This window comes from Nasonia vitripennis (genome assembly GCF_009193385.2).
Source record: "Nasonia vitripennis strain AsymCx chromosome 2 unlocalized genomic scaffold, Nvit_psr_1.1 chr2_random0007, whole genome shotgun sequence".
Taxonomy (NCBI): domain Eukaryota; kingdom Metazoa; phylum Arthropoda; class Insecta; order Hymenoptera; family Pteromalidae; genus Nasonia; species Nasonia vitripennis.
This window is the reverse complement of record NW_022279614.1, coordinates 1,890,102-1,912,890: the sequence shown is the minus strand read 5'-3', so window position 1 is coordinate 1,912,890 and position 22,789 is coordinate 1,890,102. Positions and strand designations below refer to the sequence as shown.

Below are 22,789 nucleotides of genomic sequence, written 5' to 3'. Positions count from 1 at the left end.
AATTTGTAAAATTATAATAATTGTCAGCGATTATTACATGACAACACTGTAGAGAATCGAGACTACCGCAAAATACGGCATACGGTATACTTTTCAAGTAATTATGATTAAAACTTGTACGATGCTCTTTTACCGAATCTTCAAAGTTTTCGTGACCCTTTAAGGGGATGTCGTAGCCAGAAATTGCGAGTTGTGGGGTCTACTGCTTGTGTCACGTGACAGGTGGAATTATATAATGGCGCCATCTATCATAACACAAATTAGCCGATAGATGGCGTCCCACTTTTAAAAAGCGATAGAATGTGAACACAATCAGAACCGTGCTTTCTTGTCAATTATTAGAGACGCAACGGCCATGACTGCAGTTTTTTTGCACATCTTATTTTTTTGTAAAATATATTTTTTTTATAAATATATAATTTTTATACTGCACATGCGGTATAATAAACAAAATTTTGACTTACAAAAATGTTGCATAACTAAAAAAACTATTTTTCTATTTCCATTTTGTACTCTTTTCAATTCCGTTGAAGAGGTTTTTCAAAGCGTCTACAACTCACTTTAGCATATACCATACATTCTTTTTTTTCTTGATAAAGTCTTATAATTTTATATATTTCTATTGGATATATGCAAATATACACACATTTTCTTGTAGAACAACTTCCAATAATATAGGAGTATAATAAAAATAAGCGTGGACTACAATAAATGTACAAAGTTATAAAAAAGCGTATGAGATAGAGCATGTGATAGACATAATTGACATAAAGCGGTTTCCATAATCTGTCATTGATGTTGTTTGTATAATATTTGTGCCAGCATTTTTTTTTATTTAATGTAATAATTTTGATTTACTTTATATAATTTGTTTTTTTGCACCACAACTAATGATAATTTTTTAATACAGAAAAAGGAAGCATGCACTACACAATATATAGCAAGTAATCAAAAGTAAGAAATTTAACATACAATGAATTATTTCTGACATTTTCATGTTTTATTGTAAAGTACTGTAGGTTGGAGAGTATATCAAGCTACTTTAAATAAGAACTCGGTGTTCGTTTTGCTTTATTCTTTATTCGTCGGACGTGTGACAGTGGGCTCGTCTCTCGACGTTGACAGATCCAGAGGCGAGGAAGGACCGCCGTCCGAGGTACATCTGCGAAACCAAAGTACCTCGGAAGGTATCGCGGAGAGTGGGAGGCTAATACGCGGTGCAGATGCAGAAAATACGCTCTGGGAAAATGCCGAATATCGCCGGACGTTTTATGACTTAATCCGACGGGCCGCTCGGCGACGTGCCGCGCGGCGTCGGTTGGGGCTTATCCGGGCCCTATCATAAAGTCCGGACGACGGAACATTTTCCGAGCGCGTCTCGATTTCTGCTCGCCACAGTACATTGCATTTTATTTCGCTTTTGTACGTATTTATATCTTTTATTTATATAATTTTTTTTCTTTTTATTTACAAACTATTATCATAGAAACTAAAAATAGTATCTTGTGTACCAAGGGCGTACAATAGGCATTCTTAGACCTAGTATGGGGTATGTGTATGGTCGAATTGGTAGCGATAAACAGTAGGTTTGTTCGATTATTGAGATTGGACATGAATTGGACAGTCTAGTTCACTAAATATAGACATACTGCAGCATGCGCTTCGGACAGTTCCAGGCAGAACTGAACTGTCTAATCTCCAATATTGAACGAATCTAGTACTTAAATTATTTCTGTCCTCTGATAGCAATGTCACATAGCTGCCAGTAGGAGACATGGGAATTACAACATTGATTCCACTCTAAAAACAGATCACACAGTCACATAGATACTTATTTCACTGCACATAACACGATAAATATCTGTTGTAAACATAATAAACACAAGAATAACGAAAAATCTATTATCAATCTTGTGTGATGGTGAATCTTTATCCAGACAGCATCTAGCAAAAAGAATGTATGAGTACATCAGTAGAATCAGCAGGAGCAGTCAAAAATACAAGGGATAACCTTCAAACGCCAAAATCTCAAAGTTTCTTATTGGAGTTACGTATCTTCCTATACTGCAGCACTCCTTGATGGGATGACACTCAGGTATATCATCGTCAGTGCCATTCCGGGTGCATCACTTTTAAATACTTGTCGTACTGTCTCATAAACGAAGAACCGTGAACAGACGATCAGCGTGCGAGATCGCGGGGAGCTGAGCGGAGGTTATGTCTCAAAACAGATACGGGCGCCACACTAGCACTTCTGATTATATAACTGACACTTGTAGCTACATCGCGTACTCGCTATCACTGCGTAATAATGTCCAAAAAGTTGATCTGAGCAAAATGTCGCGGTTCGCGGAGGTCCTCAAGCGGCTTCGAAACGGTCAAAACACGCACAGGCGGGATGGCAGAGCATGAACGTGCTAGCCGCTCGCCAAATAGACGCGCACAATGCTGCGCATAGCGCAGAAAAGCTGACAGTCTGTCGAGCTCACTTCTCCAGAGCCAACGAACAGCTGTTCGACTAAGTCTGGATGATAGTAAAAATATGAATAAAACATTTTTTTATTCGAATTAATCAAATCCAGGACACATAGTTGCCGTTTGGCAATAATCTATCCATGTAAATTTCATGACTTTAGGAACGTGATGAAATTCCCGCATCTAATACTTATAAACTTGAATTAAAATACTATAAATAGATAATTTTTTATAAATTTTTTAATTTCCGGAAATAATAATGGTTTTTAATAATATTTATAATAATTTCGCTGAGCTAAAAGAACGCATCTTAAAATTATGAATGTATATTTCAAAATAAACAATATTGAAAATTCGAATTCGTGAGTCGAAATTATTCACAAAGAACTAAAAAAGTTCGGATATGATATTGGATACTTGCAGAATGGTCGTATATAACTCGTATAAGCTTTTATAAAACTACCGAGAGCACTATATAGAGCCCATATTTTCACGTAGAGCTAGAGTCTGCGGGGACCGGGTAGCAGTTCAAAAGGACCGTTGCTCGGTCCCCACAGGTTCTAGAACTTTGTTTATATCCTCCTCTATTTACATATGATATTGAATACTGATTTCGAGGTCGAGTATAACTTATTATATCATTTTTATCATAGGTAAATATCATAGGTATATAGATGAGGATCTGAACAATGTTCTAGAATCTGCGGGGACCGGGCAGCAGTTTGCAGGTGTGTTACCCGGTCCCCACAGGTTCCAGCACGTTGTTTATTATATCTTCATATACAATATGCACGATATATATATATATATATATATATATATATATATATATATATATATATATATATATATATATAATATCGTAATCTTTGTTTTTTAATTTTTCTAAAACTACCTCGTCTATTTGAAAAGCTCGCCTAGTATTTGTTTCAAGTGCATTGTTTGGTAATTCTGCAGCAATATCGCTATTTTCCAACAACTTGAAATATCTCGTAAGGTAGTCTGATTGCACTATTATGAGCCTGATCAGCAGAATTGTACTCGGGAAACCTCTTAAACATTTTATACATGGTGCAAAACTTATTCTTCAATTCGCATTCTACGGGTACTATGCTATTAATATCATCTTCACTTAACGACAAAAACTTTTCTTTGTCGATTTTTTTCACTGCAACAATATAAACCAAAATCTCAACTACTATACTACTAAAATCTAATGTAAACAAAATCTATTTCTACATGTGCGCGCGTCATGTACATACATAACCTCCGCACTTGCTACGTTCTTTATTTTGTAGTTTATATAGAGTGAATAAATATATATACCTGTAAAGAAATACAGAAGGTCGGATAAGTTCCACTTCTCCAACATTTCTTCTACGTACACGTCCATTATGCCATTGAAATCCAGCCAAGAATCACGTTGAAAAGTCGCAAAAATGCACACACGCTCAACCACGTTTTCCGGAACGGCACTGAAAAACAGATGCCGGGCAGCTTCGCGCACGCTGCTCGGAAAAGGCAAACATCGCGCCGCGCCCCCCACCACGCCGTGCGCCTCGGCCTGCTTCGGGTAGCTCTCTCGACGCTGCCTTTCAGCTCCGCCGCTGGTGCTTTGTTTATTCCGTGTATAGCCGTGGCGCTGACCAGCAACCCCAAGAGCGACAGATCTAAGCGAGACGCCGTAGAGTGCGGATGTAGACTGACCCGAGTAAAGACGATGTATCTTATGGTTTAAATATATTTGACATTTCTTAAATATACACAAGGCTCATTTATGCAATCACCCCGTAATATCCTACAGTAATGAACCGAAATGTACCACAATCGTACGGTAATTTGCGTTATAATACAGTTGAAAATTTCCATACGGATTTTCTATGTCGTACGATTACGGGAGTAAAAGGCTTTAAGTTAAATTTTGGAAAAATATCGATTTTTTGATTAACTGATCGGCTAGATTCTTTCTGCAGCTAATGAAACCGTTTAGTTTAAAAGATAGGATTCAAATTTTTTGTCTCACCCTATGTATACCCTGTATGACCGAATATTATTATTTTTGTTAATTTTTATAACTTGTTATCCAAAGCTCAGAATGTTTTGAGAACATTTATGGTTTTATGAGGTAGAAATGTCTGTGCAGATGGCTTTGTGTGTGTGTGCGCGCGCGTGTTAGCGTGTGAATGTACGTATACCGACATAATTCTGGAACCATGTGACCGATTGTAATAAAATTGGACATGTATATATGTTTCCTGATTTTCAATTTGAGTACATTTTATTTCAAGATTCTAACCATTGTATGATCATTTTATGGTCATTTCATGTCTATTTTTCAATTTTATAAAAACTATTTTTGTTTTTTTTTAACTTAATAGTCAAGAGTTTTGAAAAAATTATGATAATAGAAAATAGATAATATCTACTTCCTTTAAAAATGTTAAGCCATTTTGACGAAAGCCATTCTGTTTCAGTTTACATTTACCTTTTACCTTTTCAAAATGCAAAAAATGCTTAGACCACCCTACGACTTGACCCTCTGTAACTCGAAGAATATTTATGAAAGATCCTGAAATACATGAGATCCTTGAAACACTGTAAAATGTCGCCGAGAAAACCTTGAAAAATGCAATTTTTAAATATTTTTAAAGGTTTTCTCGGCGATATATTATTATAATAACTTGAAACTTTGCACAATGATAGATAATTACATTACGGATGGCAAGTAACTCTTGGTTTTTTGTAATTTTGCTTTATTTAAATGTTATAAGTTGGGTGAGACGACGTGAGAGGAGAAAATCACAAAAGGAAACGCCGGGACCGAGAATCGATCCGGCCCTCCCGAGATCTCTAGGCGCGCGTGCTACCACTTGAGCCAACGCCGCCCTATTTCGTGACTCTATCCTGCCTCGATTACCGGCGTGGCGAGGGACGTTGTTCCTCGTTACAAAGTAAATTAATTATTTTTTCGTGTGCTATTTTGTGGCGCGAAATTTGAATTCTTAATTAAGTATGGGACCCTCTTAAAACAGTTAATGAATATTTCAAAGCAAATACTTATGAAAATCAACGAAAAATGCTTCTAGTTTCTGTGTATCATCGTAAAATATAAACATTGAGTCTTAAAAATTAATTTAAACAGATTGAAAATCGAAGTGAAAAAAGTAGGTTGGTTTAATTTTTCATTTGTCTGACAAAACGCGAATAAACAATGTACCCGTTAGAATCAAAGCTTATTTGATAGTTTAGACATCGTACCTTCAGGCTTTATTTCAATTTTTATCTGACAGTGCATAATTATTGTGTATTAACAATCGGAAAAAGCAACAAAAATGGGGCACGACAAATTTGTTGCGCGGCGCGTCTGCTGTTGTTTTCCTAACCTCAAAAAGTGTATACCGCTGTAAGATCGAATTTTGCTTTTTTATGATTGTAGCACCTATCATACAATGAAATATAGTTCAGTACTTCTTATTTTATTAATTTTCCATTCCATTATTTTTGTTTATAATATCCCATCGTGTCCTACCTGGTGCCCATTCGAGTGGGGTATGACGGGCACTTTAACAGACTTTGCTTTTTTATTTTTATAAATAAAACCGTCACAACAAAGAAATTCAACTTTCTATTTCGATTCTTGACGTCAATGTCCAAGTTTCACTTTTTTAAATGTTTTCCATGTATTTATATTTATTATAGTTTTATACTAAAGTTAGCAAATAGGTTAAAAAGCAATTTCGAAGCTAGAAATTTTCTTAGGGCGCGTGTTGATTCTGTTGTTATGGAACCCTCTGAAGTTGCTCCCTATTTCAACTTTACCCGCATCAATGAAAATTTTTGATAACGGTCTGAATTGACTCTATAGCATCAATTCGATACTAATCGCTATCTCTATTGTAGATGGGTTAGGTCCCTGTGCTTCCCGACGACACAGTGTATAAAACTTATACTTACTATCGGGGCGCTACCATGCTCCTTGATCAATCTCTATTGACTATTTTTAGCGGCTGGATTTAAATCATTAATAACATCTTCAGCTTTAGAGATCATTTTATTCTAATAAAAGTTTTTTGCTCTTGCTATGGTCAATAATTTATAGAATAATGCATGTCAAAGTCACAAAGAGCACAAAAAAATCATTACATTACCAATCATATATAGAAAATGGAAATCAGTGATGGAGAATGTAAGCATTTAAACATGTAAATATATTATAAGATCGTATTTATTAATTATAAGATCATGTTAACTATCACGTAATTAATATACAGGATAGCTATTTGACAGCAATTGGTGTTGATTGGTTTGATGATTTTGAGTCACGAATAGAAGCACTACGTCTTCGTTTTATTTCTTCTTGACGACGAGCTTTAGCTTCCTTCTGTCGCTGAGCCAAGAGTTTTGCATATTCAGCAGCTTGCTCTTTTCGTGCTAAGCAACGCCTTTTTTTCAGCGCAACTCTATGCCTTTTACGCTGAAATCATACATTTTATAAAAAATATATATAAAAAATGTTTAAATAACTTATTGATCAAAGTAATATTTTTTTTGTTAGTCATTTATTAAAGTTATAAATATTGTCTATTATTAAAAATCTTCATTGCTTCAAAATCAATACAGACTCTCTTTTGTATTATATTATAACTCCAAAGGTATGTTATTGTAAACTTTTACAATAATGATTCAATCTATGATTGCATTGTATATTAATCGATTAGAACTCAATTTTGAGAATCTTTTAGTAAATAGATATTAATAAAATACATTGTGAATTTGATCATCAATATCATACAAATATATATTTGAGATGTATATGTATTCCCTTACTGGAAAATCTCAGGTGAGATCTCACGCCAAATTTTCATATAAATTAGCAAAGTGAAAATCAGCTACGCTTTGAAAAGCTTAATAAAATATAATAATAATAAATATAATAGCATGAGGATTAAAATAATTTTTAGGAGTAGGTGCTTACACTTGCTTGTAGAGATTAACTTAATAAAATTGCGCATAAAAAATCTGATGCACCTTATTGGTGCTACTATCCGGATGATACATCGGAAAGTAGGTGCATTAAAGTACTTTTGTGCAAATATTTTGTTTTTTAAGCTTTTCAAAAATCTCACGTGACAACTCACATGAGATCGAAGGCGAGATTTTTTAAAAAGCTTAAAAATAAAAAAATTGGCTTTAAAGTACGTCAATGCATCTATTTTCCGATGTATCATCCGCATCCGACTTTTTTACAAGTGAATTCATGCATTTTTCTAACACGTAGCTGATTTTTATTTCACTAGTTCGAATAAGAGTTTGGCGTAAGATCTCACCTGAGATTTTCCAGTAGGGTCATGCTTGATATGGCAACAAATTTCATATCCACCCATTCCTTAATTGTAAAACTTGCAGTTCTTTTACCCATTCGAATAGCTTGCATGCATTTTTTATAAATAAAAAAAAACATTACCTGTAAAGTCAGAGGAGTAATAAGGCGCTGGATTTTAGGTGCCTTAAATCGTTCTTTCTTGCCTTCTTTCTGAATGGGTCTTTTAACAACAAATCGTCGAACATCATCTTGTTTTGTTAAATTGAAAAGTTTACGGATTTTACTGGCACGTTTTGGTCCTAAGCGGCGTGGAATATTTGTATCAGTAAGTCCGGGTATTTCCTAAATAATTAACAAATGTTGACTGCTTATTTATTCAATACAAGTGCAACAATAAATCAAACATTTTTTTCTCACCTGTTCACCTTTTTTAATAATCACAAGAGCCAAGACTGATAAATTTGCATCGACAATACATCCTCGAACAGATTTACGTTTGCGTTCTCCATCACGACGTGGTCGATAACATGAATGACCCTTTGAAAGCAATAGACGTACGCGACCTAATAAATAAAAAAATTCATTGATTTATTTGAATAAAATTAATTTCTTTTGATACAATTTTTTAATGAATTTCCCATTCTTTATTAAGAAGATCTTAGAACACATTAGTTATATTTATTGATTGCACATAAACACAGTAAACCAAGATGTACACTTAATACATATCAGTATAAGTTAAACGCTTATCTCATGTCACATTTCTTATTGTTTTCTTTACAAATAATAAGAACCGTGACGTGAGATAAACGTTTAACTTATGCTGAAATGTATTCTGTACCATAAAAGATATATCACTCTTCTATCCTGGTAGCAAATGGCCGATAAGTTCTGGCCAATTCCCTAGCGACTCGGTAGAAATGAAACCCAGAATCCGTAGAAATATGTCTAGTTTCTACGCTGAAACCCGAGTAGCAAAAGTTCTCTTAATTTTTAACGCATGCGCGTACGGTTCAGGCCAGGCACAGGCATACTAGAAGTATATGACGCGTGTTGTAGAGGCTGTCTGCTATGTTATACAGCAGAATAGTATAGCAGACCAGAACTACAGTTCTCACAGTTTCAGTCAATGTTGCATGATAAATACCGTATAAATTCATCTACAATGTTTTTTGAAGGGGAAATATGATTAAAAGTGAAAACCTAACTCTACACATGCATACTGTCTCATACATGACAGTATGTACAAGCATGCTGTACTGACTGACTTTGTTTTGTTCAAGAGCAATTACTGTGTAAAAAGTGTCATCGATGTGCTCAAAGTCACCAATGATGAGGTTTGCACAGATATTTCCACCACATCGGTATGCGAGCCAGTCACCTTTAACTACCAAATCACTCAAAATCATGCTAAATCCATGATAATAAAGTTGGATGTCTGTTCTTTTGTGTCTTGTTACACCTCTATAGTACCGAATGAATTCCTGTTCAAAGAAATTATTTAAGAATTCCTGACTTATTGATATTGCACCTATATTATTATTTTGTACATTAACTTTCTATTATATCTATATTGAAATCTCCTATTATACAGTGATTTTTGGTTCTAATGTGTTTTGATAGAAATTTTTTTACACTATTAAGAAATTCTTTTTTGGAAACATTATGACACCTGTACAAACCCGAAACTCTTAATGATTTGCCTGATTGAAGCTTAAGATCTGAGCTAAACACCCTCAATTTATCAATTACTTCTACTTTGGTTTTTTCATAAATAATATTTTTAATATACACATGGACACCATCTGCCCTATTAATTTTACTCTCGTTGTAGCATAATTTATACCCATGTAATTGATAGAAATGAGGGTGCTGCACGATCCATGTCTCCGTACAGATTATCACACATGGCTTTTTTGACATACTTTCTACAAATGTTTCTAGTTTTTCAAAATTTGCATTGAGACTTCTTATGTTCACACACAAAATTAAATTTTTCTTCGTGATCTTCCTGTTGAGTTCTCTGATGTTTTCTACTTCTTATTTATTCAAGATGGTTTTATTATCAAGTTGCTTAACCCAATAACCCAAGTAAATATGTAAAACCTCTCATAAGAGCAATGTATCTCACAATAATTATTTATATTCCAATTTTCGCCACCAGTTGAATCCTCATTTGATTTAACATAGCAACTTGGCGCTAGTGTGCCCTTACCAAGGCGAATAATTTTCATTTGGATGTTATTGAGTTGATTTACCTAACATCTTTACATAAGTCATGAGGTTAAGTGGTTATAGTTTACTGTGGATTGTGGCTATCCAGTCTTCTTCCATTATTGCATAAAACCTGTACCATTTACCATTGACTATTGACTCAAAGTAGTACAGAAAACTATCAATCTTTGTAGTATTCACAATCCACTATTCCCTGTTAACCCTTGCTGGTGCTGGTACCTAGACACTATGTTTCTATTATTAAAACATTCTTAAAATTGTTATATATAAAAGAGAGTGGAGCATGGTGGGCACTGCGTTTAGATGGGCACCTTGATCTTCAAACAAATAATAAATATTCCAAAGAAATTAGCATATTTAACTTTTTAGCACAATGGTGGTGCCAGCTATAACCACTTAACCTCATGACTTATGTAAAGATGTTAGGTAAATCAACTCAATAACATCCAAATGAAAATTATTCGCCTTGGTAAGGGCACACTAGCGCCAAGTTGCTATGTTAAATCAAATGAGGATTCAACTGGTGGCGAAAATTGGAATATAAATAATTATGGTGAGATACATTGCTCTTATGAGAGGTTTTACACATTTACTTGGGTTATTGGGTTAAGCAACTTGATAATAAAACCATCTTGAATAAATAAGAAGTAGAAAACATCAGAGAACTCAACAGGAAGATCACGAAGAAAAATTTAATTTTGTGTGTGAACATAAGAAGTCTCAATGCAAATTTTGAAAAACTAGAAACATTTGTAGAAAGTATGTCAAAAAAGCCATGTGTGATAATCTGTACGGAGACATAGATCGTGCAGCACCCTCATTTCTATCAATTACATGGGTATAAATTATGCTACAACGAGAGTAAAATTAATAGGGCAGATGGTGTCCATGTGTATATTAAAAATATTATTTATGAAAAAACCAAAGTAGAAGTGATTTAGCTCAGATCTTAAGCTTCAATCAGGCAAATCATTAAGAGTTTCGGGTTTGTACAGGTGTCATAATGTTTCCAAAAAAGAATTTCTTAATAGTGTAAAAAAATTTCTATCAAAACACATTAGAACCAAAAATCACTGTATAATAGGAGATTTCAATATAGATATAATAGAAAGTTAATGTACAAAATAATAATATAGGTGCAATATCAATAAGTCAGGAATTCTTAAATAATTTCTTTGAACAGGAATTCATTCGGTACTATAGAGGTGTAACAAGACCCTCTCTAGATAACGAACCGGGTTCTTGTATTGATAATTGTTTTCAAAGACTATAGACGTTAATATTGAATCTTATAAACTATGTACTCCGTTTAACGACCACTATCCGCTTTTAATAAGCATCGATCAGCTTAAAGTGCTGAATAAGCAAGAAAAGATAGAAAATTGTATTAATTATAGAAAGTTAAAGGAATATGCTAAGAAAATAGAATGGAATTCATGTTTGCATTTGCTGGATCCAAATCTTGCTTTGGATGAACTAATAAAAATGATACATAGCTGTGTTGGAAAAGCCACTTGTAACAAAAAAATAAGAATAAACAATTACCTAGGAAAAAATGGATAACTAAAGCAATATTAGTACCGTGTAAAAATAATGAAAATCTATATAATATATGGAAAAAAATCCCACAAATATAACTCTAAAGCATGAATATAAAAATTATGAAAAAATTTTGAATAAAAGATGCTAAATACAAATTCAAAAACAATGAGATAAGAAGAAGTGGCCATAATCGAAGACAGCTATGGAGCATCATAAACAGTAAAATGGGCAAAAGCAACAAACAAATGAAATCGCCTGACTGTATAGTGGTAAATAACCAAAAAATAGTAAACAAGACAAATATAGCGAATGAAATTAATGATTATTTTAGTCAAGTTGGATTAGACTTAAGTAACCAAATAAATAATAAGTGCGATGATCAAATAAGACTGCCAGCAAGAAATAGCGAATCCATATTTATACAACCAACTAATGTTTGTGAAATACATAGAGTAATAAGCGAAATGAAGAAAAAAGCTGGTGGGGTAGACAACATCAATGCAAGTACAATCAAGTGCATTGCTATGTTTCTGGCAAAACCCTTGGAACATATTTTTAACATAAGTATTCAGCAATCGATTTGGTCGAATGCGCTAAAACGAGCTGATATAGCACCAATTTACAAGTCTGGAGATAGTACATGTATTGCAAACTATCGCCTAATATCACTGATTTCTAATATAGCTAACATATTTGAAAAAATTATATACAACAGACTTTTCAATTTTATAGTGAAGCATACTATTATATCAGAGAGACAGTTTGGTTTCGTCAGAGGCAGAGGAGCAACAGATGCGCTTGATTGTCTTGCGGATATTATATACAAAAGTCTAGACAAAAGTGAACCAATAATAACGACATTTCTAGATCTAGCCAAATCTTTTGATACTGTTGATCACAGAATATTATTGGATAAGTTAGAAAGATATGGAATAAGAGGATGTGCCTTAATACTCTTAACTAGCTATCTATCATGTATGAAACAATGTGTTAAGATAAATAATTTCAGAAGTGAATACAAAGATATTTCCATAGATGTTCCGCAAGGAACCATTTTAGGTCCTTTATTTTTTATCCTATATGTAAATGACCTACTGATAGATATGCTAAAAGACTCTATAATGTCTTATGCAGACGACACAGTCATCATCTCGAGTGATGACTCGTGGTCGGCAGCACAGGACAAGATGAATTTTTATCTTAGCAAAGTTGCCAAATGGCTGATGTTAAATAAACTATCGTTAAATGTAAATAAAACTGTATACATAACCTATGGCAACTGTTGTGATAGTGTTCCAGAGGATATAAATATTAAAATTGGAGACAACTTTATAAATAGGGTTGAAAGCCATAAATATTTAGGGTTACATTTCAATTACAATATGAAATGGAATATACACATTGACTCCATTGTAAAAAGAACAAGATATTTAATTTTTGTCTTTGCAAAAATTAAAAGTATAATGGATAGAAAAACCTTAATGATGATCTATCATGCATTCTTCCAGGGCCTAGTCAATTATGGAATAATTGCCTGAGGTGGGGCATATAACAATTGTATGTACTCGATACAAGGAGTACAAAAGAAGTTATTAAAAATTATTAACAGAAATCATTTTGAAACACAAAATTCCCCACTAACAGTTAGGCAGTTGTTCCAAATTGAAGCAATAACATATCACTATGGGAAACTAAGGGATATTTAGGGTAAAAATACGAAAACTACTAAGCAAAAGAGTATATCATTGCCAAAAATTAATAAATCTATAAGTAAGAAAAGCAGCTACTACATGGCTGTGAAAATTTTCAATTTACTCTCTAAAGAGTTAACAGTTAGAAAAGTAACTATAAAAAATAAATTAAAGGATTTCATAAGAAATCTAATAGTATAAATCTATTAGAGACACTAGTTTAACTTCTGTTATAAGTACAAGAAAGAACAGTACAAAAAGATTAATTTTAGTTTTTAAGCTATCTGTATAATTATTGTGCCATACCTATGTACAGGCAACTTGTTTGCCTCTATAGGAAGCCTTTAAAAGGCTTATGTATATGATCATTAATAAATAAAATAGACAAAAGGGGTTATGGGCTATTTTTATGGAATTTAATTCTTTGTCAACAATGCTAAAATATTATTATAGTTGATTCGTTTACTGTTTTCGGTAATCTATCCAACAATCTTGAGTTCTTTTTACAATTTATTGTTACATACTGTTCACTGACCACCATTCAGTTTATTATCATGCCCCATAATAAAGATTTAAGAAAAAGTTAGAGAAAATATCTGAATATTAATATAACTACACACACACACACACACACATAATTATTCATTAATTAAATTAAAATATATAAAAATTTACTATATATTTATGCTAACAATGTTCATCAATACAAGGTTTTAGACAGACCATACATATAAATTTATTGTTCAATCTTATATCATTATCATAAAAAGTTAAGATTACACCAATTCTATTTTTATTCTGTCTAAAGACCTGTATTTGGTAGACAAAGTATACAGAATAATGTTCAAGAACAAAATTAGTGTTTCCCAAGGATGATACTAGGATGATTTTAGTTAATATTTAATTCAAATATTGACAGTACTGACTCGTGTATGAGTAATATATTTATAAAAAATTTAAGTAATACTAATCACAATTCTAAAAACTCACAAGTTATTTTTCACTCTTCTTCACTTTTGTACATCTGAGAATACAACAATGTAAAAAGGAGTGGGTAATATAATAAACCGTTTAATTATTTAATATAATTATTTCAATAAAATTCACTTGATAACAAAAAATAAAAAATATTTTAAATAAACTTAGGTAATGTATTTTACTGCTAACTTTTCTCATTCAATATTTATTATACATTAATACAAACAAAATTGTAACTATGATAAATATTGAACGTAAAAAAAAATGTGATGATTCCTTTAGCTTATTATTGTTGGAAGATGAAATATGTGCACATTTTAGTATGTTAATATGTGTAAGAACTTTAATGTATATAAAGAATGTATATTAAAAATAGGTAACTAATTCTTAGATTACCATTAGTTAGAACACCCTGCTTCATTGGAAACCCTTGTTTGTCATTTCCACCAGCAACGCGAACAACATAGCCTTTCCATTCATCGCCTAATGAATCAGCTTCTACTTCAGCCCCCATACGCTTTTCATTAAATATTCTAAGCTTGTGTTCATCAGCAATTTCAAACAATTTTTGACATCCTGTCGCTGGGAAAGACACGTTGAGCTGAAAAAATTTTTTCAAACCAAAGTTAAATTTTTAAACTTCCTTCATATTTAGAAAGATTTTAAAAAGAAAAATCCGATAAAAATAATGGACTAATTATTACTATCAACACTATCAAATCTCTACAGTTATTATTGAATCAAGGACATTAACTTTTATTTAGATTAGATAATATAAATGTTTAGTCAATCAGTTTATAGCGACTTTTAAATTGTTATGAACAACTTTCGTTTGTTATACATTAGATTATCATTAATAATGAATTATTCTATTTATTAAATAAGAATAAGAGATAAAATAAAAAATTAAGACTGGTAGGCAAGTTTTACAAACTAAGGTTAGAAAACAAGAGGTGTACAAAAACGAAATAATTTTTTTTAATATACATAAAATAATATCGTAAATATTACAAGCACAATAAATTCTACAAAATATTTTTGATTATTTTGAAGATTACAATGATATTTTAAGATTTTTACCTTCATCGTGCAAAATTACACGATGCAGCTTAAACGAGGGATACAAAAGAAAGATTACTTCGTGAAGATAAAAGTGTGCTCACAATAATTTAACATCAACGGCACGCTCATATAAGAATCAAAAGAATCGAGAAAAGATGAAGTGTCGCTTATTTCCAGCGTTCCGCGTCTAGTAATGTGGTTATATTAGGTTTGTTAGATTTACCTACTAGCCACTAGGGAGTGCTGACCTTGTCGAAAGTTCCGTGAGACATCTACTTATTGTTAGTGATAGACGAAAACTACTACTTGGATAAACAAACATTTCAGATATGGATGGACTATGGAGAAATTCCAGAATAATGAAGAAAAATAAATCTATATCTGTTCTGTATTCTTTGTATTATAATGCTTATTTCACCTTTGACAATTATCAAGTGGTATGCGACAGTCCCAAAAGGACGTTATTTTTTGTCAGGAATTGGAACTCATGACTTCATTTTACGTTTGAAAATAATACTCTATTGAAAATAAAGACGTTATCAAGTGGCGCGGTATAAGCGCCACGAAGGCGAGTTTGAGAAGCCTCCGGCGACCGCGAAATAGGGTAGAGGCGCTAGTAGTTGGCCAGTTTTATTTTAACTTTAATTAAATAAATTTCGGTTATCAGGCAAAATAATTAGTTCGATATAAATCCATAGAACTTGTCTGCCCTATTGAAAATTATTTCATTGCGTGAAAAGATTCAAATTTACTTATTTGAAAGTATAAAAAAGTGTCCGACTACTGGTACATGAACTTTCTGATTAAGACCAGTGGTCGGACATTATATGAATGCAAATAGAGGTACTGTTTTTGTTTTATTTCGTTGTATAACCTTTTTTAAATTGTGCTACAGTATCCACTGAACAAATTTTCGATATTACGTTTTTCGTTTAGTCTTTTAAAACTAAATATACAGCTGAAATGGCCGACCACTATGTGTCCAACGGCTTAAGTGGCCGAGTACTAGTGCCTTTACCTTATATACTTATACTTATTTACTATTTTCTTCTATATTAAGTTTTCAAATTTTTAATTCAATGAATATAAATATTTACATTATTTACTATTTTCTTCTACATTAAGTTTTCAAATTTTCAATTCAATGAATACAAATATTTACATTATTGTATCTGAATTTTTTTGCGTATAGTTATATTTGTATGCTTAACTGTGATTTCTAATCGATGTATTGGCAAGAAAGCAGCTTTTTTTACAATAAACGAGCATGCCTTAACAAAACGGCTCAAATCCGTTTGGGATTCTTTAGCCCAACAATGTTCAGACCATGAAGTTAGCCGCACATGGTTTGTTAAGACCGTGAATTTAGCCGCACAACTTTGCCACATACTTATACAGACCAGCGGGATTACCGATGTGATCACACATATACAGACCAGTGGGATTACGGGTGTGATATTAACGAGAGTCTCTATCCCACTCTAGCCCACGATGCGTACGGCTGGTGCGAAAGAGAGAGGGAATACAAGCCGAGCGCGGCAAAGCATTCAAATCAGTCACGTGAGAGAAGGGGAAGTAGTTCATACCACAGACGCTACACGAAGCGCAGCCATCTTTGGCGCGTAAGGAACAGGCATGCGCACGTTCTATGGCTGGCCCAAGCGGCAGCTATTGTGGATGAAATCGCTCCGTCTCTTCCGCGAACGGGGACGTACATGCGCGCGGAACTAGTGAAACGGAGGGAGAATGGACGAGTTCGCTCTCTCTCTCTCTCTCTCTCTCTCTCTCTCTCTCTCTCTCTCTCTCTCTCAGTATGACAGGCGCTAAGTTTAACGAGTTCCGCTATGTTTTTCGCGACGTCTACTAGGTCAATGTTGTGTGTGGATATATGACGACGCTAAGGAACGGAGGGAGAATGTGTGTACGCTAGGAGACGACAGGTGTTTGGTTTTACTAAGAAGCAGCAAGCGCACAGATAAGAACACACACAGGCCAGCGCACGACTAGCAGAAGCCTTTCGGAAACTGCGATACACCTGCTGGCCGGACACGTGTGTCAAAATCCACGCTGCATGCTATAAGAATAATAAATAGTGCCCATGTGTTTATACTTATGATTATATATATAAATATATGTAAATGGTTCGGTATATGCGGGATAGGCTATGTATATCAGCCAGCGTCAGGCCGACGGTGTACGCCCCCCCCCCCCGCCCCGCGCATCCGCATGCGTGCGCTGGCGCCGTGGGGCAGCTCTCTGGCCGACGCCTCTGCTAATTAAGGAATGTAAAGCTAATGAGATTATGCATTTTTCAGCTTCAAAAAGGGACTACGAGGAAGCAGCCAAAAAGCTTAAAGACGCGTATCTTACGGAAGACTATGCATTTAAGCACGCTGTTTACCTCGTGCAAAAGAAAGGTCATCTATTTTTAATCACCGAAAACTTTGAGGATTTACGCATAGGTACGTTAAGTTTAAGTTATGTTTACGTCATGTTTAAGCTTATATCTACGTTAATGTTTTTGTCAAGGGGTTATGTGACCCACATGTTATGATTAGGCTTGGATCTGAGTCTGCGCGAGCTCGTGGGGGTAAAGCCAACCACGCGTAACGTTCGACTGTAGATGTGTGGCCACACATCAGCCCCTTAGTCCGGGTAACGATTAAAAGTCAAAATCGGGCCACCACGAGCTTGCAAAACACCATCTCCAAGGCGCGCAGGTTTCGGAAGGCGAGACAGTACCTAGTACATACTCGACTGGACGGAACTAGGGCTACCGGCTGAAGCTTTTCGTAAGCTCGCCGGCGGCTCAGTTGTCAGTACGGAACATGTACACAATATCTTTGTACCTGGCAGCACGGTTACCCTTCAACAGAGCAGACTGTACGCTAACGTTCATCTTTAAATGTTTCAGACGCAAATCTCTTTACCATGGAAGAACTGGCAGCCCCGATTGCGGTGGTAAAGAACACGAGAGATCGGACAATTCTGTTGAGGGAACCACCAAGCTGCTCTACCGACTTAATTGAGATGAGTCCGACCAACCTAGGCCAGGATAAGGAAGCGATAACGTGGAAAACTGCCAACAAGATGATATCCTATATGAGTAAGCAGGAAGTGACGATGAAGGCATTGGCAGAGAGTATGGATACTCTGGTGAAATGCTCGGTCAGAAATACGGATGCGATTGTTAAACTAAGCAATCATTATCGAGCCGCTCAATGTAATGTAATGCCTGCTGTTAAAGCCATAAAGGAACGCTCAGCTGAAGGAACAGTCAAGCCTGCAGACAAGAGTTTGTTCCATAGTGTCGGAGCACAGACAAATCCTGTCTTAAGGGCTTCAGAGGGAAGGAGCATAAATAAACTTTTATGCTCAACCAAGATTTATTCTCCGCTTTTGAAGAATAACCAAGTCATGGAAAAGGCAAAGGTTCCGGACGTGTCAGCCATCGGGTTGGTGGACACCGATGAGGATGAAAGACCTAGGAAACGACTGAACGTCACTACACCTGTGGGACATTGGACCCAGGAACAGCAGCAGGAGGAATCATGGGACGAAGACCCCATGGCTCAATCCATGCTGGACAAGCATGCGTACAAGGACTGGCGCAAAGAGGCGACAGAACACTTGGGAAAGGGTCACAAAAATCTAAGATTAAGCCCAAGACATGAAGTAAGTAACGATTCTTTGAATTTACTTGATTCTATGCTTACAAACCAGGAAAAAGCCAGTCAGCAGATGTGCTGTACACACGGTGGGAGTACGGCAAACAGATCTAGCATGGCTGAGTTTAAACTTAAGCAAGCTAGTATTACACGGACGTACAGACTCAAAGCTAACTCAGAGTACGCCCCTTTCGAGGACTTCCTCTTCTCAGAGCTGAAGTCTCGAAAGTTGTTTTATATTTTCAGCAACGAAAGCAATCTAGTCCCGGAGGATGAACTCATGCATGACAAGAATGTGGTAAGAGAGATAATACTTAATCGTATAGACGAGAAGTATCATCTCTACACGATGTCAATTAAAGATCCAGTAGAACTACTGGTTAAACTGAAAGAAATAAAACGCAGCGAGTACCGGATAAACCCTTACACAGCTCAGAAAAGGCTTTTCAATCGAAAAATGATTAAAGATAAAGAAACAGCTTTCGAATTTTGTTTGAAGTTCGAAACGCTTATGCGGGAGTATGAAAGTGTAGAGGGAGTTAGAAAACTGCCCGACGTACAAAAGAAAAGCCTTCTCTATAACGCTGTACTTCAGGTCTTTCCGGAAATCGCTACGGCCGAGAACTTAGCAAAGCACAGTTGCGGCAAAGGATATGACTACGACCAACTAAAAGATTTAATCTTTCAGATCGACGCCTCTAAAAGCAAGGACTCATCGAGTCAAGCTATGATGACCAGCCAGTCAAGGACACCGTCTCGTTCACGGGAGAACTCAAGGGAAAAAGAAATATCCACGAACATGCCGCATAGGGAACGCTCCAAAAGCCCAATACGGAAGCGGTGTGAGCGTTGTGGCTCTCTAGACCACATCCGAGTGGACTGTAAACACAAGGACCCCAAATGCTTTAACTGTAACCAATTTGGGCACATCGCCTCTGGACGTCCGGAACCCAGGAAACGACGAGGTGGGGCAAGCCAAGCGACAAAACGGCAGAGTCGCCGATCGGACAGCAAGTCACCCCGACGCAACCACCAGCGATCGGCATCCAGGAGCCCGGCTACTAAAGTCCGACGACACAGGTCACTTACACCACGTAGGGAGAAAGGTAAACAACATGATATTTGTCTCTATTCTAACGCTCCCAAACACGAACACACGCTAGAGAAATTTGTGGTAGACTAAGGTGCCACGAGCCACTTAACAAATTCACGAATGATTTTTACTAGCTTGAACAATCAGGTAAAAGGTATAGTAGGTTGTGCGAATAAAAATCCAAAAGCGGACTTGCATATACAAGGTCAAGGAAATGTAACTAGGATAGTAATCAGAGATTTCAAGGACATGAATCTTTATGATTTATGCGAGACTTACGCACCGTCTCGAGACTGCCCTTGGTACGAGCAGTTATATCAATTGCTAACAAGTTCGATTTGATTCTTTGGCAGCTAGATGTTGCGACGCTGTGCCTCCCAGTACAGGTGCGCAACACTTGACGCCTCGTACGCGCCAAGATTTTTCGTTAATCGAGGGATTTAGCGCAATCGCCGACGTTTGGGAGAACGTGGGGAAAGAAGGAAGAAGTAATCACACAAGTTATTAAGTTATATTGCACGTATATTTGGCCCAGCCCTTCCCTATAACGTGGTGGCCGTAGCCGCCCACGCACAGTAGCCACGCAGGGCTCGCCGTCACACCTCTACTTTCATATACACGCGCGCGCCTCGAAGCTCTCGCCTCTGACGTCGCGCAGGCTGACCCGTCTGCTCTCTCTCTCTCTCACACACACACACACCCGTATTTCGGCTCGGCGCAACCCGCTCGAGTAGCTACGCGGATTTGCTCGGCTGCTACGTACAACGTCGCAATGTTAAAGCAGCCTTCCTTCACAGCCCAATCAAACGGGAAATTCTGATGGAAATTCCAGACGAATACGCAGAGCAGAAGATACAAGGCAAGGACATGGTGTGGAGATTAAAGAAATCTCAAGTAGAAGAGATCCATGCCTATTTCTCCTTAACGAAAAGGACACAGTTGTCATACTCCTGCTCTATGTCGATGACATACTCCTGACAGGAAACAAGGAAGAAAGGCTGGATCAAATTCAACTTGAACTGGCTAAGCGATTTGATATGAAACTCCTAGGAGAACCGAAAGAGTTTCTAGGATTGTCAATCACACGAAATCAGTCTAAAAGAGAGATCAAGCTAGATCAAAAGAAATTCATCGAGAAGATGCAGGTTAAATTTGGTTACTCTCAAGCCAAGCCTCAGAACACGCCTATGGTGACTAATCAGGTATTGACCAAAGAACGCCAAAATCGCGAAGAAAGTGTTACGATTGACAAGGTAATCAATCAGAGGAAATATCGTGAAATTGTGGGTTCTTTGATCTACTTACTTGTTAGTTAACGGAATACGTCCAGACATAGCATACGCTGTAAATGTACTCAGTCGGCACCGGCTAAGTCCAACGGAACACGAATGGAAAATGGTCACACGTCTGTTCAGATACTTAGAGTACTCTAAGGACTGGAGTCTGACATACAAAGGTAAATCAGACAGCATAGAAGCTTTTTCAGATGCCAGCTTTGCAGACTGTAAGAACTCTCTTACAACAAGTGGACACGCAATTCTGCTGTACGGAGACATAGTGTCATGGAAGACACATAAGCAGTCATACGTGGCCTTGTCAACCTGTCAGGCTGACTATGTAGCTCTAAGTGAAGCATGCCGGGAGTCGATAGCACTTAGTATATCACTCAGAGATATACCAAACGCAGTTTCATACCCAATCACGCTATGGTGTGATAACAAGGCACCCAAATGGATGGAAGCAACAAACTCAGGCACATGACAGAGGTTTACGAGGATTATGTCAAACAGTGTGCAGAAAACAAGCTAGTAGAAATTAAGTGGATATGCTCTAAAGAACAGAGAGCAGATGTGTTCACAAAGCCTCTTCCCCATGAAACTCATTATAAGCTATGTAAGTCTTTGTTCAATTTCTAATATGTTTTCATATGTTTTAGAGTGAGTCTACAATCTCAACCAAGTCTGCGACCCTAAAGGTGCACATCTCCCAACGGGAACCATACCAAAAGCAACCTCTGCCAAAGACAAACCGAAGAGAGTGGACCGGCTCGACCAACACTACAAACACAGATACTACACACGGTCAACCCTTACACACACACACACACACACACACACACACACACAACATAAACACTTACACTATAGTCTATAATCTTTTGTTACACCCCTAACGAAGCCAGGGTGATCTCCGCTCCGAACGGCTATCGGGAGGGAGTGTTAGATTTAAGAACACCCAAGAGGGTTCACGGGCTAGTCTTTAAGAACGCTAGCCATTCTATGCTGCGCGCAGAGTGAGCATAGCTCCCCACCACGAGCGGCCCTTTTCCCCCTTTCTCAGCCGCCGCAGAGAAAGGACGGCAGAGCGTTTAGTTCCTCTCGTCATCCCGACGTACACGCACGTCTCGTTTACGCTAAAGAATAAAGACCACGTTTCACGCTGAATCTTTTGTTCTCTTTCTTGCCCTGTCTCCTTGCGCTTTCCTGAATAACCCGCTTAATACCAAAAGTAACAAAATGCTGGTTAGCTTAGCTGTATACACTACAGCCAAAAACCTCCAGCTATACTAACTACCATACTCTACTTCAAAACATTCACTCTGTATGACCGTACTTTCCATGTCGGACTTCCAAACAATGGTTATACCACCATACTTACTCATTCACACTCAAATTCGGTATAAGGGTCTATTTGACTCCAATAGCTTCCAAAAGTTATAAAA

At 36.3% G+C, this 22,789-nt stretch overlaps 2 protein-coding genes across 3 annotated transcripts; one reads left to right on the top strand and one right to left on the bottom strand.

Annotated features, from left to right (window-relative positions):
- Positions 1 to 6,682: 6,682 nt before the first annotated feature.
- LOC100118087 (40S ribosomal protein S6) lies at positions 6,683 to 15,555 on the bottom strand. The gene is made up of 5 exons (XM_001599652.6): positions 15,325 to 15,555; positions 14,641 to 14,845; positions 8,216 to 8,361; positions 7,940 to 8,140; positions 6,683 to 6,949 (listed from the first exon to the last, which is right to left on the bottom strand). Exons 1-5 carry the CDS (start codon positions 15,328 to 15,330, stop codon positions 6,752 to 6,754), a joined length of 756 nt encoding a protein of 251 aa, XP_001599702.1. The 5' UTR covers positions 15,331 to 15,555; the 3' UTR covers positions 6,683 to 6,751.
- A 2,037-nt stretch (positions 15,556 to 17,592) lies between these two features.
- On the top strand, positions 17,593 to 22,511 carry LOC107981214. Of its 2 annotated transcripts, XM_031925251.1 has the most exons (4): positions 17,593 to 17,768; positions 18,221 to 18,981; positions 19,663 to 20,080; positions 22,004 to 22,511. In XM_031925251.1, the coding sequence occupies exons 1-4, from the start codon at positions 17,609 to 17,611 to the stop codon at positions 22,006 to 22,008; spliced, it is 1,344 nt and encodes a 447-aa protein (XP_031781111.1). In that variant the 5' UTR covers positions 17,593 to 17,608; the 3' UTR covers positions 22,009 to 22,511. The 2 variants fall into 2 exon arrangements, with proteins under 2 accessions (XP_031781111.1, XP_031781109.1); XM_031925249.1 differs by having other exon boundaries at positions 18,221 to 20,080.
- Positions 22,512 to 22,789: the final 278 nt, after the last annotated feature.